The sequence below is a fragment of the Lupinus angustifolius genome, unplaced genomic scaffold, assembly GCF_001865875.1.
Source record: "Lupinus angustifolius cultivar Tanjil unplaced genomic scaffold, LupAngTanjil_v1.0 Scaffold_74_23, whole genome shotgun sequence".
NCBI lineage: Eukaryota > Viridiplantae > Streptophyta > Magnoliopsida > Fabales > Fabaceae > Lupinus > Lupinus angustifolius.
The window spans coordinates 15,944-37,242 of NW_017723559.1; the positions used below are offsets into that span (position 1 = coordinate 15,944).

At 36.9% G+C, this 21,299-nt stretch overlaps 2 protein-coding genes across 2 annotated transcripts in view; both read left to right on the plus strand.

Moving 5' to 3' along the window:
* The window catches only part of LOC109339377 (1-aminocyclopropane-1-carboxylate oxidase homolog 1-like), a 36,426-nt gene that overhangs the window by 11,470 nt on the left and 3,657 nt on the right, over window positions 1-21,299 (plus strand). Inside the window, exon 4 of the mRNA XM_019576805.1 lies at window positions 7,975-7,980. The gene's annotated coding sequence lies outside the window, so the exon portion shown is untranslated. The remainder of the gene's footprint in view (window positions 1-7,974; window positions 7,981-21,299) is intronic.
* On the plus strand, window positions 14,678-18,249 carry LOC109339378 (LOB domain-containing protein 4-like). Its single transcript, XM_019576807.1, has 2 exons — window positions 14,678-14,995; window positions 17,750-18,249. The coding sequence occupies exons 1-2, from the start codon at window positions 14,819-14,821 to the stop codon at window positions 18,065-18,067; spliced, it is 495 nt and encodes a 164-aa protein (XP_019432352.1). The 5' UTR covers window positions 14,678-14,818; the 3' UTR covers window positions 18,068-18,249.

Here is a 21,299-nt window from a genome sequence, read left to right on the forward strand (position 1 = left end):
CACTTGACTACAGTGGCTTGTTATCCCAAAAGTAAACAAGTGTTTTACTGAGGAGTAAAAATAATAGGTCAAAATAACTATATCTCTCTATTCTCGATCAATCAAATATTATGACATATAATTTTGTTAACTTAAAAATTAATTTAATATTTATCTTCATGTTCCATAATTCTTTGTACCAAAAAGAAAAACCCCATGCCTCACGCCAGAAAAAAAACCCGTCTACCTTCTTACCCAATTTGGAGATGGCCCCTCTTCCGTCTACCGTCTTCCCTCTACCGGCTGCCTCTCCAAGTCTCCTCAAGCCTCACGCCGGAAAAAAAAATCTATCTTCTTTCTCCCCAATTTTGAATGCCTACAAAGCTTCTTCTTCCCGTGGTGTGGTGGCTAGAGGTAGTAGCACAAAATCCTTTGGCTTTGGACATGGTGAGTTTAGTTCTTTCTATGTTTCAAACTTCCCAGAAGAGTTCACCTCGAAGGATTTGTGTACTTTATTTCAGAAGTGGGGGAGGGTCAGAGATGTCTTCATCCCTCTTAAGAGGAATAAGAACAAATAAAAGCTAGTTTGCTTTTTTTTTATGTGTAAAAGAAAAAATGAGAGTAAGTGAGAGAGAGAGTGAGAAGACGATGGAAAGAAAAAAACCCTTCCTCGAGCATCAAGGGTTCTCCTGGATTTCTTCATTCCCTAGATCCAAATTCAGTGTCATTTTTCTTCACAAATTTCCCAGACTCGCACGGGAGAAAGGATATGTGGAAGTTTTTCTCAAATTGGGGGATAGTTGGGGATCTTTTTATTCCTCTAAAACGTGATAGAAGGGGGAGAAGGTTTGGTTTCGTGCGATTTAAGAAGGTTGAAGATTGGTCCAAGCTTAAGGTTCAGCTTTCAAACATCTGGATAGGGTTGTACAAAATCATTGTCAACACACCTAGGTTTCAGAGGAATGGGTTGAAATCTGGGGTTACCAACAGGTCCTCTTCAGGTCTCCTAGAAGCAGAGAAAGGTGGCGTCACCCTGGGTAGGGGCAGGACTTTCCCTATCGGAATTGCTCCTAATTGGAAACATGCCCTCCTCAACGGGGCTCAACCTGTCCCTTCTTCCTTTAGGGACCTGGATTCAGGTGTTCTTGAATTTAAGGTTAAGCCAGAGCTTATTGACAAATTACAAAAGGCGGTTCTAGGGGAGCTTCTTAAGGTGGAGGATATTTTCAATGTCCAAGCCCTCTTGGCTAAGGAAGGTTTTCTCTCCTCTAAGGCTACTCATATCGGTGGAAAGTGGGTGGTCCTCTTTGGTTCTTCTGCAATGGAATTACTGGAATTGCAGAAGAAAGAGAGTTGGAGTTGCCCGGTTTTCAAGTCCTTTAAACCGTGGTCATCTTCGTTTCGTTCTAGAGATCGTTTAGCTTGGATGAAATGTTTTGGTATTCCAGCGATGGGTTGGTCGGAGGAGTTCTTCAAACTTCTTGCTGGGTCTTTAGGAGTGTTTATTAAGCTTGATGCGAGTACAAGAAATATGGCTAGGATGGATGTTGGAGGTTTTTTTGTGCTGACAAATGTGGAGTGCAAGGTTAGTGTCTCTAAAAAAGTGTTGATTGATGGTAAGGTCTTTGTTGTGAACTTAGAGGAATTCTTTGGAGATCCTTTTTCCGACTGTTTGGAGGGGGGATACTGTCATTCACGTTTCCTCGCTAGAAAGAACCAAATGGAGGAGGCACCTGCATTGAGTGATATGGAGTCCTGGCAAGATAGGAACTCCTGCTTGGGAGAGCATAATCTGATGGAGGTTGCTGATGAAGATGTCATTGAAAGTTTTGTAAATAAGTCTAACTGGGTTGGGGATTCTGTCCATAATGTTTCTCCCAATCTGTTAGGTAATTCTGTTCTTGATCCTTTGAATGAAAGAGTGAATGACAGGCCTATTGAGGCTGGAGTTGGTTATCTTGAAGACCTTGGGGGTGTGATTCAGGAAGATTTGAGTCAGAATGTCGTTTGTGAAGCTCCAGTTTCTGATGCGATTAGAGTTCAAGATTTGGATAATAGTCGGGTGGTTGGCTTGACTCATCAGGGGAATGTAGGCACTTCTCTCCCTGTTCCAAAAAGTTTGGGAGTGGTTCTTAAGTCTGGTGTTATGTCTTTGAGGAAGTCCAAACCTAAAAATATGGGATCAAAAGTCCTTCCGGAGGGGTGTTCCCCTTTGGGTCTTCCTTGCTGCATTCCGGCTAATTTGGAGGGTATTAATTCTAAGGTGTTTGGGAAATCGTTATTTGAAGTGGGTTCGTCATCAAAGGTTAACGATTTTGATTGTGATAAAGAGGATGTTCTAGTTTTCGGTGAGGAGGTTTGTGTGACAAAGGCTGATGCTAGTCGCAGGGGTAAGTCAAAGCCCCTCTTCGATGTTCATCGTCCTCTTAGACGACAATTTCTGGGTAAGGAAAAAAAATTTCATCCTCCCTTGGCGTTGAAAGCAATTCCTAGCCGTAAGAAGAACATTTGCGTTTCCACAGTGGGTACGAAGGCAGCAGTCTTGCAGAATGGTAGTTGTGAGTCTCTTGATTCTTCAATAAGTAATTCCATTAATGACTCTCATATGAGGAGTGTTAATAAATTGCACCCAAAAGAAGGGCAGAATGTATCAAGGAAAGTTTGGGAAATTGGTCAGAAATTGGGGGTTTCATATGCTGGAGATAATGCAGTTATGATATCTAGAATTCAGGAATTGGAAGATAGGGACAAAATTGGGCCCAAGAAGGCTAATCATGGGGATGTTCAATGTGATCAATGATTTGCACATCCTTAAATGTGAGGGGTCTAGGGGGTGGTGTTAAAAGAAGGGGTGTTCGGGAGATCGTTCGCAAATTTGATGTGGATTTCCTTGCAATCCAAGAAACGAAGTTGGTAGAGGTTGATGATAGGCTTTGTTTCTCGGTGTGGGGTAATAATAACTGCTCTTGGGACTTTAATCCAGCGGTTGGCCGTTCTGGGGGTATCCTAAGTATTTGGGATGAATCCAAGTTTCACAGAACTTCTTCTGTCCGTGGTAACGGTTTTCTTGCCGTTTTTGGCATTTGGTTGGGGGATAATGCGGAGTGTTGCTTGGTTAATATTTACTCTCAGTGTCAGTTATCCCAGAAAATTCAGCTTTGGGAGGAGCTGCTTAGTTTGAGGAGGTCGGCACTGGGCGTGTTGTGGTGTTTTCTGGGTGATTTTAATGCGGTCAGAGATCGTTCTGAGCGTTCTGGGGTTGCTCTCAGAGTGGACCTGAGGGAGCTTCGTCTTTTTAACGAGTGGATTAGCAGTATGGATTTAGTTGATTTACCTCTAATCGGTAGGAAGTTTACTTGGGTTCAATCTGGGGGTGGTTGTATGAGTAGGTTGGACAGGTTTCTTTTGTCGGCTGAGTGGCTTGATCATTGGGAAGGTGCTTCTCAGTGGGCTCTTCCTAGGTCTTTTTCGGATCATTGCCCGATTCTTTTGAAGTATAAGGTGCTTAAAAGGGGTCCTACTCCTTTCAAATTTAATAATTGTTGGCTTAAGCATAAGGAGTTTAAAGGGTTTCTTCAAAACTCTTGGGATGGTATGTCAGTGGTTGGCTGGCCTGCCTTCGTTGTTAAGGAAAAGATTCAGTTGTTGAAAGGCAAGATTAAGTCGTGGAATAAGTCTCATTTCGGGGATTTGGATTCTCAAATCCTTTTGAAAGCTAAAGAAATTCAGTCTTTGGATCTCATTGCGGAAGGAGGGTCTCTTTCTACTTCTCAAGCGGTGTTGAGGAATAGTTTGGTTGCGGATTGGTGGAGGCTTTCATCCCTTAAGGAAAGTTTGCTTATTCAAAAGTCCACGGCCACTTGGCTGAAGGAGGGTGATGCTAACTCTAAATTCTTCCATGCTTGTATGAAAAATAGATCCCGTCGGAACCAGATTTTTGGGTTATCCATCAACGGTCAGTGGTTGGAGGAGGATGGTCTTCTTAGAAAAGGGGTAGTTGACTATTTTAAGGAGGTGTTTAAAGGGGATTCAGTTATTAGACCTACTCTAGATGGAATTGTTTTTAAATCCCTTTCTAATGCTCAAGTATTGGCCATTTCCGAGGAATTTAGTCTTGCTGAGATTAAAGTTGCAGTGAGGAATTGTGCGGCTGATAAAAGTCCTGGTCTTGATGGGTTTAATTTCAAATTTTTCCAGGACTGTTGGGAGATTGTTGGCTCTGATATTTGTTGTTTTATGCAGGACTTTTTTATTAACGCAAAAATCCCTTCGAGTCTAAATGCTTCTTTTATTGCTTTAATTCCAAAGCTTCCTAGCCCCTTGATGATTCAGGACTTTAGACCGATCTCCCTTGTTAGTTCTTTGTATAAAATTCTCTCAAAGGTGTTGGCGTCCAGATTGAAGATGGTAATTGGATCTTTGATTTCTGATTCTCAATCGGCTTTTCTTCAGAATAGAAGTATTTTGGATGCGGTGGTGGTTCTTAACGAAGTAATTCATTCGGCGAAGAATGACAACAATGGCTGTTTAATTCTGAAGGTTGACTTTGAAAAAGCGTATGATTCGGTGGATTGGGGTTTTTTGGATTATATGCTTCATAGATGTGGTTTTCCGATGTCCTGGAGAAAATGGATAAGTTCTTGTCTGTCCTCTACTTCCATGTTAGTTCTTGTTAATGGCCGCCCGACCGACCAATTCTCGGTCTCGAGAGGCATTCATCAAGGCGACCCGATGGCTCCTTTCTTATTTCTTTTGGTGGCTGAAGGTTTTTCTGGTTTAATTCGGTCAGCAAGGTTGAATGGTTTGTTTGAAGGTTTTAGGCTGGGTAGGAATCAGGTGGAGGTGTCCAGTCTCCAATATGCTGATGATACGGTCCTGGTGTGCAAACCGACGTCTCAGAATTTGTGGTGTATTAAAAGTATTGTGCGGTGTTTTGAATTGGTCTCTGGTTTAAAGGTTAATGCTCTGAAGAGTGCCTTATTCGGTGTTAAGGTGGATTTGAATTTTCTTTCGGTGGCCTCTCATTTTTTGTCCTATAGTGTTGGTACTTTTCCGTTTAAGTATTTGGGGATTCCGGTGGGTTCTAGCCCAAGGAACATCTCAACTTGGGCCTCGGTCGTTGAGGCAGTTGCTAATAGATTAAATTCTTGGAGGAGGAAGTTCATCTCTTTTGGCGGTAAGGTGGTTCTCCTTAACGCTGTCTTGGCTAACATTCCTATTTATTTGCTTTCCTTGTTTAAAGCTCCTAAAAAGGTAATATATAGCCTTGCGAAGATCCAAAGGAGGTTTTTGTGGGGTAATAGAAATGGTGGTAAGGGTGTGGCTTGGGTGTCTTGGGCTGAGGTCTGTAAGCCGAAGTCGTTGAGGGGTCTCGGGGTTAAGGATATTCAGGCTTTTAATTTGGCTTTGTTGGGGAAGTGGAAATGGAGGTTCCTAGTGGAGAGTGAGTCTTTGTGGGCTAGAGTCATCAGGTCTAAGTATGGTGGTTCTCTCCCTGCTCATCCCTCGGTTGTGTCGCTTTGGTGGAGGGAGGTGGAAAAGGTTGGTAAAGGGGATGGTCCAAATGCAAACTGGTTTCATGGTAATGTCTTCAAAAGTATTGGTGATGGTGCTTGTACTAAATTCTGGACTGATGTGTGGGTTGGGCATGGATCTTTGGCTGACAGATTCCCTCGTCTTTTCTCTATGGCGAGGAATAATGATGCTTTAATCTCTGATTGTGGTTTTTGGTTGAATGGTTCTTGGAATTGGAATGTAGTGTAGCGTAGAAACCTCTTTGTTTGGGAGGAAGAGTTAGAACGAAATCTTTTATCTGTTATTTCTCAGGTGCGCTGTAACGAGGGGGGTTGGATGCTTGGTCTTGGAGGCTAACCTCGTCAGGAAGTTTTGATGTTCAGTCTGCTTATGCGGTTGCTCTGAATTTGGCCCCTTTTGATTATTCATCTCTTCTCGATAAGGCTTGGATTGGATGTTGTCCTTCTAAAGTGTGTTGTTTTGTGTGGAAATTGTTGAGAGGAAAAATCCCTACTAAATCGTTGCTGCAAAGAAGGAATATCATTCCGGCTTCATTAGATACTCGTTGTTGTTTCTGTATGCAGGTTGTTGAGGATGTGCAGCATCTCTTCTGGACCTGCGAAGTCTCGGCTGCTGTTTGGGAGTCCTTCTACGCCTGGACTGGTTTTCCAGCTGGTGTGCCGGTTGCTGTCCAGCAGATCTCTGCTGTGCCGGTTGCTGTCCAGCAGAACCCAGCTGTGCTGGTTGCTGTTCAGCAGAACCCTGTCGTGTTGGATGTTGTTCAGCAGTCTGCTGTCCAGCAGTTTACTGCTGCCACGGTTTCGCACGAGTGCAGCAGGGTAGCTTTACGCTGGCACCTAGATCGCTGCAGAAACAGTAAAGCTAACAATTGGTGGAGGATGCTTTGGTTTGCTGTAGTTTGGTCAATTTGGTTATTGAGGAATGAGATTATCTTTAGGGACGGAAAGTGTAGTGTCTTAAATATTATGCATTCTATCAAAATCCGTTCTTGGTTGTGGTTCATCTCTAATTCCAATTGTACTTTGTTTTCTTTTGTGAATTGGTGTGTTGACCCTTGGTCTTGTATTTTGGGCACCACCTAACGTTTCTCTTTATCTCTTTGTGCTCTTTTGGGTTGCACCCCTTGTGCTTTAATCCAATCTCTTGCTTATCAAAAAAAAAAAGTTTGCTTTTATTAGGTTTGATAAAGTGAAGGATGAAAGGAAATTTGCAATGGTTCTGGATAAGGTTTGGATTGGTAGGAAAAAAATCTTCGCTAATATACCTATGTTCAAGCGAAATCAGGGGGTGGCGGACAGGCTTGGTGGTCACAAGTCCTCGCTTGGGATGGAAAGTTTTCGTAAGGTTAGAGATAGCAGAAGTTTTCTAAATGTGGTGAAAGGAATCGAAGAGCCTCGCTTTGCTAATGACGTTGGCTGTGATATTGGGTGTTTGATGTATTCTCCTAACAAGAATGATGTGGAGTGGCTTAGTTCTTGCATGGTAGGGAAAACAATGGAAACAGTAGACCCGTGGCTAGTGTTGGGGCTCCTGAAGGCAGAAGGTTTCCATACGGTGGATGCTCACCCTATTGGAGGGGACCTGGTTCTTCTTTCTCCTTCTGTAGGTGAGGACCTCAACGAAGTGATGAAGGACGCGAAAGACTGGATTTCGGCTATTTTCTCTTCGTTTTGCCCTTGGAGTGAGGATTCGGTGGTTGGTTGTAGGGACGTGTGGTTACATTGTTTCGAGATCCCTCTTCATGCTTGGAATGTAGTTTTTTTCCATCAAGTTGCAAATGTGTTCGGGGCTCTACGGTTTGTGGATGATGTTTCTCGGTTGAAAGTATCATTCGAGGATTGTCGTCTGTTGGATCAGATTGAAATATTTTCTCTCATTGACCAATCTTTGGTTGTGGTCATAGATGGTAAGGAGTTCTCCATTAAGGTGCGGGAGGAAGTGGGGGGTGCTGGATGGTTTAGGGGCTCTCGTGAAGGCAGCCTTGGTTACCGGTCTAAACTGGTTTCGGTTGGAGGGGGTGACGATGAGAGCTCAGATCTCTCTGATTCTTGGATGTCCGTCAAGGATGATGCTTTACCGGCGTGGTTTGACGATGGAGGTGAGAGGGCCAAGGAGGAGAGAGGAGAGGAGGAGAGAGGGGGTGAGGATGTAGTTAATTCTCATCATGACTCTTTAAAAGTTTTACCGTTATTGGCTCCTTCTAATAGCAATGACATTGGTGTCATCAAAGAGGGTGGGGTTTCAGCGGCTATGTTTAAGGAAGATGGAGTGCCAATTCCCAATGTGCTTGATGATATAACAGTAGGTGGAACTGCTAATGATTTATTCTCCTTTAATGATGGTGGGCCCTTGGGTCCCTTGGTCCCCAATTTTAATAATGAGGAATGTGTGTTGGTCCCCTCAATACTTAATGGTGTCTCTAGCCTTAATGATGATATTGATCTAAATGGTTTAAATGAGGAATTGGTAGAATTCTCTCCCCATAAATACGTGGTTGATAAGTGCCACGTGCTTGAGGAAGGAACACCAAGATTGGCTATGTTGGATGGTTGTTCCTTGGTTGACCGTGGGGTCTCTAGTCCACCTAATGGACTCTTGTCTCCTCCTTTAAATAAGGACCAATTATTGCATTCTGGTGGGGTTCCTGGTAGCTCGAATGTTTTGGGTTTTTTATTGCTTGACCACGCTCTATCTTCAGAAGCTGTTTGTTCCGTGGGGGTATCGTGTGATGGGCTTAATGCTGACCGTGCTAAGGTCAATGCTCAACATACCCTACTTGATGTCCAACCTTGTAGTCTTGATGTTTCGGTGAATGCTGGCACTATGAGATTGAGTAATGGTATGGCATGCGGGTTTGTTAAAGATAAGAAACAAAAGCTAAGTAAGAAGGATAAGAAAAAAAAATCTCTTATTGAATGGAAAAATTTCTGCATTGATCTAGGGGATGTCCTTGTAATTTCTAATCCTATTCAAATGGGTGAGGGACATCCCCCTAGTTGTGAAGGATGGTTTATGTGACTCTCGTGCGGAAGCAGATGAATTGTGGAAGATTGGGAAAAGTTTAGGTGTGAGCGCAAATGGAAATGAAGAAGAAATTATTCAACACCTGGTGGTTTTGGAGGATAGAGATAGAAATCAATATGGTGTTGGCAGAAGGAGTTCTAATGGTTTTGATGATATTGATCTCAATTAATATTCGTGGTTTAGGTGGGCGTCTTAAAAAGAAGGAGATTCGGGATCTCATCCGAATTCATTGTCCAGATTTCGTTTGTATTCAGGAGACCAAGCTTCAGTGTGTTGATGTTAAGCTTTGTTTGTATCTATGGGGCACATATGATTTTGGTTGGGCGTGTGTTCCTACAGAAGGTCATTCGGGAGGTATTCTGAGTTTGTGGAAAAAGACAGTGTTCTCCTCTGAAGAGGTGAGAGTTGGAACTAATTTTGTTACGGTCAAATGGAGATGGGCTCATCATACTGAATTCTCTAATATTATGAATGTCTATAGTCCCTGTGACTTGGTTGGTAAACGTTTATTCTAGGAGGAAGCTAATAATGATTTCTTAGGAAGATATGCTGAGATGTGGTGTATGGCAGGTGATTTTAACTCTATCTTGAATAGAGATGAACGTAGGGGTTCGAGTTCTAGTTTGGTTAGTTCTGATTGTGTTGAGTTCTCCCAGTTCGTTGAGGACCTGGAGCTTTTTGATCTTCCTCTTGTTGGTTCGAAGTTCACTTGGTTCGTCTCTAACGGTTCAACGATGAGTAGACTTGATAGATTTCTGATTAACGACTCATGGTCATCTACATGGGGTCATCTACATGGGATCATTGTCCTATACTGTTAAAATCTGATGTTAATGATTGGGGCCCCTCTCCTTTCAGAACAAATAAATGTTGGTTTTCAAATGCTGAGTTTGGCAAATTTGTTGAAGGTACCTGGAATGATTTGGAGGTTCATGGTAGGGGGTCTTTTATTCTAAAAGAAAAGTTGAAACTTCTTAAGATCTCTCTGAAGAGGTGGAAAATCAATGACCATGTGACTTTTATTAACTTTGATGATGGGAAAGGCAGTATCGGAGCTCTCTCTGAGGAGGATATTTCTGCTCAGAGATCTGCTACTGTTGAGTTTGGAGGCTCTCTAGCCAGAAAGACAATTTGCTTTGTCATAAATCTAGACAGAGTTGGCTGAAGGAAGGAGATTCAAACTCTAAATTTTTCCACGCTTGTATCAACCGGAGGAGACGAAGTAATAGAATTCATGGTTTCTTTATTGAGGGGGAGTGGATTGATGATCCGCCTAGGGTCAAAGAACACATTCGTTTTTTTTCAAAGCTAGATTTGAGGATTCTCATTGGAATAGGCCATCCCTGGATGGGATTGATTTTGTTAATATTTCGGATGAGGATAATTCTTTCCTAACTGCCGAGTTTGAGGAAGTTGAGATCAAAGAAGTTGTTTGGAGCTGTGAGGGTGATAAAAGTCCTGGTCCTGATGGTTTTAACTTTTCCTTTATTAAAAGGGTCTGGGAGGTGGTGANNNNAGCTGATATTTTTGCTATGGTTGATGATTTCTATCGGAATGGTAACCTTGTTAAAGGGAGCAATGCCTCTTTCACTGTGTTGGTTCCTAAGAATGGGTGCCTGCAAGGGCTTGGTAACTTTAGACCGATATCTCTTGTTGGCTGCATCTAGAAGATCATCTCTAAACTCCTCGCGGTTCGTATCAAGAAAATTATTCCTTCTGTTATTTCTGAATGTCAGACTATTTTTCTACAAGGTCGATATATTATGGATGGAGTGGTTATTGTTAATGAGATAATTGATCAGGCTAGGAAGAATAAGAATGAGGAGTGTTTCATCTTTATGGTGGATTTTGAAAAAGCTTATGATTCAGTTAACTGGAGTTTCCTTCTATATATGATGGAAAGGATGGGTTTCTGTGTTAAGTGGAGGAATTGGATTAGGAGTTGCCTTCAATCTAACTCAGTGTCTATCCTGGTTAATGGGAGTCCTACTAGGGAGTTCAATATGGTTAGGGGTCTGAGACAAGGTGACCCAATTGCCCCTTTCCTTTTCCTTATTGTTGTTGAGGGTCTTGCTGGGATTATGAGATCTGCGGTGGCTAAAAGGTTATTCAAAGGTTATGAGGTGGGTAAAGACAAGGTCCTTATTTCGCATCTGCAGTATGCTGATGATAGTTTGATTATTGGTGCTAATTCTGCTGATAATATCATGGTCCTTAAAAGCATCCTGAAATGTTTTGAGCTGGCCTCTGGGTTGCGGATTAATTTTCATAAAAGTCAATTTATTGGTATCAACTCTGATGAAGACTTTGTTCAGATGGTGGTTCATAAGCTGCTTTGTTGTGTTGGTTTTGTTCCTTTCAAATTCTTAGGAATTCCGGTTGGTGCCAACCCTAGGAGGATTGCTACGTGGTCTCATGTCATTGAATCCTTTAAAAAAAGGCTCTCTTCTTGGCAACACAATCTTATCCCCTTTGGTGGTTGTGTCACTCTCATCAAGTCGGTTCTTAACTCTCTCTATCTATTTCTTTTCTTTTTTTAAAGCTCTAGTTGCTGTTATCCTTAAGTTGGAGAAAATTCAGAGAAAGTTTCTTTGGGGTCGGGGGGAGGATAGAAAATGTGTTCATTGGGTGAGTTGGAGTAAGGTTTGTAGGTCTAAAGGGGAGGGGGGTCTTGGTGTTAAAAACTTGAGTCTTTTTAATTTGTCTTTGTTGGGTAAATGGAGGTGGCGTCTTCTTTTTTAGTGTGATGCTCTTTGGGTGAGAGTTCTTCGTTCTAGATATGTTGCTAGGATGGGATGGTCGGGTGGTTTCTCTAATCCTGAGTGTTTTAAGAGAGGCTCTCTCTGGTGGAGGGATTTAGGGTGTCTGGGTAATAGAATTTTCGGGGTTCACAATGGTTGGTTCTCATAGAGTTTGCGTAGGAGAATTGGAGACGGTGAGTGTATTGTGTTTTGGAGAGATTTATGGGCTGTTGAGGTTTGCCTTTTTAACAGGTTCCAGAGGTTGTTCCAGATTGCTCTTGACAAGGATGCTTCCATTAGCTCCTTGGGAGAATGGAGGGATGGTTCTTGGCTTTGGTCTTTAATTTGGAGGAGGAGATTGTTTGACTGGGAAAAACGTGACGAAGAGGATTTGCTCAATTGCTTGAAGGATGTGAAACCGGTTACAGATGCTGAAGATGGGTGGCTTTGGATTCATGCTAAAGATGGTGCTTACTCGGTTCAAAATGCTTATTTGGTTCTCCTTAATGAGGTAACAAGTCCTAATAACATCTTTTTCAAAAGGTTATGGCTATGTAATGTTCCTTCTAAATTGAGATGCCTAGCGTGGAGGGTCTTCAAGGATGGGGTGCCTACCCTTTTGAACCTGGCTAGTCGTGGAGTGTAGGGGAGCATGATCCAATTAGGTGTATCTTTTTTGGTGTGGAGGACGAGTCTGTCGATCACTTGTTTTTTTCTTGCTCTTGGTCTTATAGAGTTTGGCAAAAAGTATACGGGTGATTTGGTTTTTGTTCTGTGTTCCCGTTTGGTGTAAAGTGGCACTTCAACTCTCATTGGAATTTCTTGCGGTTGGACAAGAGGCATCATCATCTTTGGATGTCTATCTGGTTTGTTTGTATCTGGTGCATATGGGTAGCTAGAAATAAAATCATCTTTGAGAAGACTTCTTTGAACTTGGAGGAGGTAATGTTTTCTATTCATCTTCAGTCATGGACCTTGATATTAGCAAGATTTCCTTCTTTTTCTATTCCTTTCTCGGTTTGGGTCTTTAACCCATTGAGTTGTTTTTCTTGTTCTCTTTCTGGTTGTGGATAGGAGTACCACTTGTTCTCCTAATACTCTCTTTTTGGTTATAAATTGTTATTGCTGATAAAAAATAAAAAAATATTTATTTCATACATATTTATCAAAATCTTAACGATAATAATGAGTTAGCTATAAAAAAATAATATAGTAGATCTCAAATTTTTTTAATTCCTATAATATTGCAATCTCCTCCAACTCAATACAAACCAGCTATGAAGCACGGATTCGTCAAACACCCTCACGTGTCGGTGTCAGATACGTATCCGACACGGATACGCTCAGATTCGCAAAGGATACGTATCCATAGAGTATCCAAAAATTAAAAAATAAAATAAAATAATCAGTCATTGCATAGAATAACAAAATAGTACTAGTGACATTAAGTTATTTAATTAATCAGTCATTGATGAACAAAAAAAAAGGTAAATTAAATCAATGTTACCTTAAATTTCACTCAGCTTAATTAATAAAAAATTAAAAATGATGTAATAATGAAGGTAGAGAAAATCACCAACCTCAATCTTAAGGAGAATTTAAGTCAATTTATAGTGGAATTCTAATATTGCTTACCAATAGAAGAAATCTGAGCCCAAATCAAAATAATGTTTGAGTGGAATGTCAATAGATGTGTCAACCACTCTTTACATTAAAATCAAGTTAAGCAACATAAAAGACAACTCACTTAATAAAAATTTAAACGTACACGCAGACTGCTGCGTAGGTTCATGCACCCACTTAATCCCTTATTTTGAATGGTAAAAGATACAATCATAACATATAACAAACAAAATTATGAAAATATAAGACATGATCACATCCTGCCTTATATTACATGTTTGATATTCATGTGGTTGAGATCATTAAAAGGTCATCCATGTTTTATTATTCTATATAAACTTAGTTATCATTGTAACGTATATTTATCTACTTTTTTTGTAGTTTTTGTTTATAAGAATGTTTAGCATGTAAAGAAGAAGGTATATTAACAGGTGTAATTAATATCGCACAACAATTAGAGTAATATTATAGTGGTATAATGATTTACTAATTAAACTATATATTACTTAAGTGGTACATATTACAATAAATAAAATAAATTTATAAATATTATTATTTATAACATATAAAGTCAATAACTCATTGAATAAGAACTCTTATGAAACACAACAAGCTTTTTGTCATTTGAGCTAGTTGATTAGCTTATAAGCTACCTCATGGCTTTACCAATCCCAACTTAGGCTTTTAGTTTTACAACTGAAATATCTGAATAGGAATATTACTTGTTCTCTTAGTTTTGATCTTTTTATTTTTATTAATGAATTTTATTGCGGATAAAAAAAACTAACATATCTAAAGGTTGTTTTTGTTAACTGCATTATAATAAATTTGGTTAATGGGTAATGATTGTGTTTTTTCCTAATGAGAAGCCTTTCAGCTATATTCAAGTGATGGACTTGATTTAAATCATATATATCCTAGGGATGATTCAGCTCTAAGTTAGGGTCTAATCACTATAATTTTGTTGAATACTATCTAGATCCGTAGTCTTGTATAATGATAGTGTCTTTGTCCTATGTGATTTTCTAGTCCACTTTTATATGAGTTGAGAATCTCTTATCTCCTTTAGTATATTCGTTATGCTTAGAAAAAAATAGTTACATGCTCCCAACTTTCTTGTTCCTAACTTCTTTCTGTCTCGTTTCTTAACACATCTTTATTTGCTTTCTTCTCCATCTAGGTTTTTAGGCCTAAGCATGCTTATCACATACACACCGTTCACGTTTGCATGTTAAATCATACTCACATTCTACTGCTTACATAGATAGCGCTCGAAAGCGCCATTGAATCCAAAAAATGAGCGCTATTGAATAGTAAGTGACTCGTGCCCTTTTCTTTTGTTTCTGTCAGGTTCTTTAGTATCCGGCTAATTAATGCAAACTGATCCATTCTAATGTTCACCTTGTTATGAATCAAAAGAAAAAGCACAACACAAAATCCCTGTTGAAACACTGACAATTTTATATATTAATTATAATGACAGTACTCTCGGCAGCAAACATTAATATTTTATCAATAATTGATTATTTGTGCTAAAACAGATGGAGTTTGGGAGAACTTTCAAAATATGATGTTTTTATCAAAGTTTGAGAGGACATATCAAGAATAAAATAAAATAAATAAGTGGTGAGACATAAATAATGTTCAGGTGGGGGCAAAAGATCTTATCAACATCCATGATTTTGTCCAGCAAAATCTAGGGTATTCTTTAGTGGGACCCCTTAAGATTTTATGTCAAATACGTCTCTATATAACATCATATCCAGGCCCCTCTTTAGTCCCCTTCTCTTCTCCCTCAACTTCTCTATTTGTTCCACTCCTTTTTCTTTCTACATATATATTTGCCAGTTAAAGCTAGCAAGTTTATTAGCTCAAAGGGATTAAAACATTATCTATTCTTCTTCCATTTGGATGAAATGAAGGAGGGTGGTAGAAAACAAGGTGCAATGTCTCCATGTGCTGCATGCAAGCTTCTTAGAAGAAGATGTGCACAAGATTGTGTTTTTGCACCTTATTTCCCTGCAGATGAACCTCAAAAGTTTGCAAGTGTGCACAAGGTTTTTGGGGCTAGCAATGTCAACAAAATGTTACAGGTTCATTTCTCATGCATGCATCTTTTATTAAATATATATATATGTGTATATATATATATATATATATATATATCCCTATCATGTCCACGCATGATATTTTTGACATTTTTGTCGTAGCTAGCAGAATATCATTTATCATGTAGTCAACATTTCAGTCATTTTCATCAGATAAACATATATAGGTGCGTGCCTTTGTGTATGTCTGAACCTTCTTACAAGGTCTCAACTTTTGTTAGGATTATATTTATTACACTTTTTTTATAGGAGGATAGTTAAAAGATTATACTTTTTAAAGCAGTATATTAAGCATTATATTTCACATAATCCAAAAGACCTTAATTGTTGATTATTTATTTGTAACATAGAATAGTTTAATGAGTTTTTTTCCTAATGTGTGTCCATGGCTGAATGTTTAGAATTTTAAAAACATGCAATTTATTATAGGGCAACAGTGTAGTTAAATAATTTGGCCGAGATAGCAGTTGGTATACTTAGTATTCTTTTGAAGTTCTAAACATGCCATGGACACACATGAAAAAAAAAGTTTAATTACATAAAATGAAAGGATTCAAAAAGCTGCTCCTAGAATTTGACCTAAATTCGAGACTAAAAAATGTTTGGTAGAATTCATGTAAGAGATAACAAAAATTGATTTACTCATCTACCGTCTATAAATATTGGAAGGTGCTTCTCTTAGCAAGGAAATTTAAGGGAAATAGAAGAACCACTAGCAAGGTCTGATTAGCTTTGTGGCTTTCATCACTATATAGTGTACATTGATCATAATTATATACATATTTATGCATATACACATATGTATACGATTTCTTTTCCCCCCTTAAAAAATATTTGCCCTATAAAATAAAAAATACTGGGAATAAACTTATAAAGGTTAACATATAACAACATAATTGAGCATATTAATTTCTGCTATGCTAGTCTTGATAAAAAATATGTTGAACTAGAATATATATATATATATATATATATATATATATAGTAACAGTTATATGCTCCCGTTAAAAACACCAAAGATTAATTCATGCATTTTATGTTACTACTTTGCACATAATTGTCTGATTTTATCTCTCTAACAGAACTAGAATAACTTCACAAATCCTATATAATAAAATTATTTACCCTCTTGAGGCTTCTAATCTCCTTATCTTAGACATTATTACTAACATCTTTCTGGTTGGTTTATTGATGCATGGTCTAATAATCAGTTCCTTCATTCACATACTAATTTTAAATAACTGTTATTATACATTTGAAAACAAAAGGATAGCCGTGGAATAAAAGTAAAAAGGGATTCCTTATCTTTTGTTTTTTCAACCTTTATTTCGGTTATAGTGGTTAATTACTGTTGAAAGCCTCGCTACCCACCCATAATTTCTTATAACACAGATAGTGTCGTTTGTCAGATAGACCAATCTTACTTGTCTCATAATTTTTTTACTCACATGTTCTGAACCAATCAAATTTCATGAAATAATATTAAAATATTAATTTTTGTTTTTCTAATTTTTTTTTTAAATGAATGAAATTTTCTTATTAATTTGAAAGTAAACATATGATAATTAGATTATGCTTTAGGAATCCAACTATATAGCTTATTTTTTTTCAATAAAGAAAAATTGTATTAAACTTTGCCCAATATGTGTCCACTTAATACAAACTAAAGATCAAGATGTGATCTTTGTGGGGACTAAGTTAATTTGTGTTAAACTATATAGCCTATTGCTTACCCCACCTTAATTTAGCAGCATAGTTCATTAGTTCTCATTCATCTTTATTAAAGAAAAACGTTAGGTAGAACTGTAGAAGCAATATAAAGAGAAAAAAGAAATAGAAATACATAAATTAGCTTTACTAATTGGAAGCTACACTCGGGTGTGAATACAATAAAGTAAAAATGATGTTGCTAGCTAACATAATTATTAATGCTTATATGTATTGCAATTTGCACAAATTTATCTCTTTATGACCACGACTTAGCTTTTAATCCCTTGTTTTCCATATTGTTTTAAAAGGGAAGAAAGTATTATTACGTTCATCTTTTCTCTTTTTCTTTAAAAAAATCATGGGTCACATTAATAGAGACGGCTAGTGTATGTCCAAAGATGATGTTGATTCCCCATACAAAAATATTTCATCTTTAATTTGCTAATAAATCAATGATATGTAATAGGGATAATGGCTTGCTTTTTCACTTATAAGTTATTGCTTCAAATTTTATAAACAATCTTTTCACTTAGGAACTTATTATGATAAAGCTATATAATATGAGTCTTACATTTTGCTATTGTTTTTTATTTAGTAGATTGTGGTCTAAAATGTAGTATCTGATTTGTTACTGATTATTTATTCTTCCCATGTTCCTATGGCACTAAGACAAAAAAAAAAGAGAGTAAAGAGAGGGATAATGTGTACAAAGCTCCAAAAATAAGATTAAAGTAAGGAAAATGATATATCTTCCAATATTTTTATAAATCCTCCCACATCATATGAAAAGTAATATATATCACAAAATAATATTTTATTTATTAATAATTGATTTATAAATGACATATATTACTTTCTTATAGTGTATGACAATTTAGTAGGAGGATTACTCTTAAAATAATCTAAAAGGGTCGATCTGGACATGCTCCAACCAACCCAAGGAAATAGAGTATTTAATTATAATCAAGTGATCTAGTGTTAAAATGATCAAGTGTAATATCATGACAAATTTAATATAAAAACTGTCAGGAATTACCAGAACAGCAACGAAGTGATGCAGTTAAATCAATGGTATATGAAGCCAATGCAAGGGTAAGAGACCCAGTATATGGATGTGTAGGAGCAATATCTTCTCTACAACAACAAGTTGATGTGTTACAAACCCAACTAGCGCTTGCACAAGCAGAAGTTGTACACATGAAAATGCACCAAGCCATAACATTATTAGATCATGATCAGCCACCAGTGCCTATTGCCTCAAATTCATCATCACAGACCAAGTCATTTTTTGCTATGGATATTGTTGTTGATCAGGCCAACATGGGGGAATCCTTGTGGTCATGCTAGATTATTATTGGAGAGTGCATAAATGGCCATGCATGTTTTCACTTTATTTACTTTCTTATGATTAGTATTATCACGGGCTTGCTTTATTAACCTTAATGTAAATGTCTAAACTTGTAATTATGAGTAATCATGTCATTATAGTATTTGTTTACCGTTTTCAGTTTTCACTTCAGTTTGATCTAGTTATGGGAATCAAAATCACGTACATAGTACTGAAAAGGAAGAGATTAATGATTATTGATACCCATTGGTGAAAATCTAGAGGTTCCACGTCAATGGATTAATTAAGAGAAAGTTTAAGGATATAAGAGTAGTGTGTCATGACAAGTTCAAAGTGTTGTGTTATTTTGAACAAATAATCGAAAGTAAAAAAAGAACTAGGTCACTCTCTCCAAGGATTTAAATGAATCTGCTGAAATTCTAATATGATAAAAAAAAACACATTTTTTTAAAGTTTTTTTAAACATGTGCAATATTAGTTAAAAGTCTTTGTGGTGACTTTACAGAGTTCCTTTAATATTTTTCTATTGCCAAAAATTCCTAACTCACAAATATTAACTCTAATCAATCATATAAATACTAATTTTAAATGCAAAATAAGAAGGAGTGCATTTCCGGAAATTTTCGCAAAAAGAGTATTTCAAGGAAAAAAAGATCTGTATTTTTTAGTGCCATATATGTGACATAGTTATCTTCCTATTTGCTTCTTAAATGGAAACGAAGTAGAAAATATTTAGAATTTGAGTTTCATCCATAATAAATATCAATATAATAACATTTATTTATCTTTTTTTTTGCATCTTAAATAAAAAAAATTAATGTTTTTTAAATAACTAAAATGAAATATATATATTTCAAGTTCCAAAATATCTATATTTCAAGTTCCAAAATATCTATTAAGATTACAAAACAATTACTTTACCTTTTTTCATATAATAATAAGTTTACCCTTTTGATTTATTTATATATTTAAAATTTAAAATAGACCGTGTACTTTACCTTTTCAATAATTTGAAAGAATAAGACATGTTTTTATTATAGGTTTTACCTACTTAAATTGAAAGAAAAAATATATATTTTTCCTGAATCATTTAATACAAGTATCAATGTTACTAGATTGGCCACTTCAAGACATAAAACAATATTATTCCATGCATTGATAATAAAGTGGTAGTTACTAATCTACATTTGTCCAGCTCCATCATTACATACAATACAACTTTTGGAATTTGGGATTATTTGCATCATTGATCATTGATCACTGATCATTCATAAAGGAAAGAATGGTAAAACCATGATATTAGCAATAATTAAGTAGGCCAACATGAAACCCACGCCATTGCTTAATTATGATTACTACTTCCTTAATTACTAAGAATGAGTGAATACTTTAGCTTTGTTTTAACACGGCCTAGCATTTTTTAATAAATTTAATGTTATAGAATACGAGAGACACCAAGTTAACTTATACTAGTTACATTTAATCTCATTTATTGATTTTTTAAATCAAACGGATCAATGAGTGAAATTTAAAAGTTATCTAAAATTCTTCATTTTTTCTTTCATCGTTTATTTCACTCACTCATTTAATCCATTGAATTTAAGAAAATCAATGAAGGAGATTAAAGATAACTAGTATAATTTAACTTGGATATAAATGGTTTCGTCCTCATTATTAGAATAATGTTTTCATAAATAAAAATTATATACATTTTAAATTTATTATTAGCAATAATCATTAATTTAGTTATATACATATTTAGTGTTGATGCTTAATAACATACTGTACGTGATTTTATGAATATCTTTTATTTTTATAGTCTATAATCTAGAAAATAGGGTGTAAGTACATTTTAATACATTTTCCAATTTGAAGTTATAAGATATATATATATATATATATATATATATATATGACTTATAACTTATTGTGTAGAAGTGTAAGGTGATTCACAATCAAACTAATATCTAAATACTGTTGGAGAATGTAAAGTTCTCTATTCTCTTCTTCTCGTGAACAAGAAGATTGAGAAAGAAAAAGAATGAAGAGAAAAACAGTGAGGTTAAGATTGGGAGAGAAATGTTAGAATTAGAGAAAATAGTAGATTAGAGATAAGAGAGTAAGTGTAAGAATTCAGCAATGATTCATATATTGATTATTCAACCAATATAATACACAAGCTATTTATCGTAAGCCAATGCTTAACTAATAAAACTAACTTTTGAAAGCTTGCCAATTATAGAAACCAACTAACTAACTATTTCTAACACTCCCCTTAATTCTAAACCACTTGTTATAAGCATATCACACACAATAACCTTCTCAGCATCCTAAATCTATCAACCTCAACCGATTTTGTCATCACATCAGCAACATGCAAATCAGTTTTGCAATACTTCAAACAAATCTTGTCTTTTTCTACTTGGTCTCTAAGGAAGTGATATTTCCTTTCTATATGTTTGCTTCTGCCATGGCCAACTGGATTCTTTGCCAAATTAATGGTTGATTTATTATCCACATAGAGCTCCACACTTCCTTCAAATCCAACCATCAACTCTTCAAGCAATGAACTCAACCACAAGGCTTGACAAGCAGCATGACAAGCTGAAACATAATCAGCTTCACATGTAGAGAGAGTGACAATTTCCTGCTTCTTTGAGCACAACGACACTAGTGAGCCACATAACATAAACACAAAGCCCATAATGCTCTTTCTCTCAATAAAATTCCCAGACCAATCTGAATCAGAGTATGCAGAGAGTTGTAACCTACATTTCCCTAGTTTATTGGAGAAGAAAACTCCAAAATCAAGTGTACCACTAAAGTATCTTAGGATTCTTTTGGCTGCTACAAGATGAGGCTTCCTTGGATCACTCATAAATTTGCTTACCAATCCAACACTGAATGAGATTTCAGGTCTGGTGTGGCAAATAAATCTCAAACAACCAACCATCTGTCTAAACTCAGTGTCATCTATAGCAGGTTCAGTGTCACTTCTGTCCAGTTTTAGGTTAGGCTCTATTGGCGTCTCATCTGAATTACAATTAACCATGTTGAATTTCTTTAGAACATCTTGTGTATAGTTTTTTGGGTGCATAAAGGTTCCTCCATCAATTTGTCTGAACTCTATGCCTAGGAAGTAGGATAGCCTACCTAGATCAGACTTTTCGAATTCTGATTTTAGGTTCTGCTTGATCAATTCAACTTCATCTGAATTGCTTCCAGTAATTA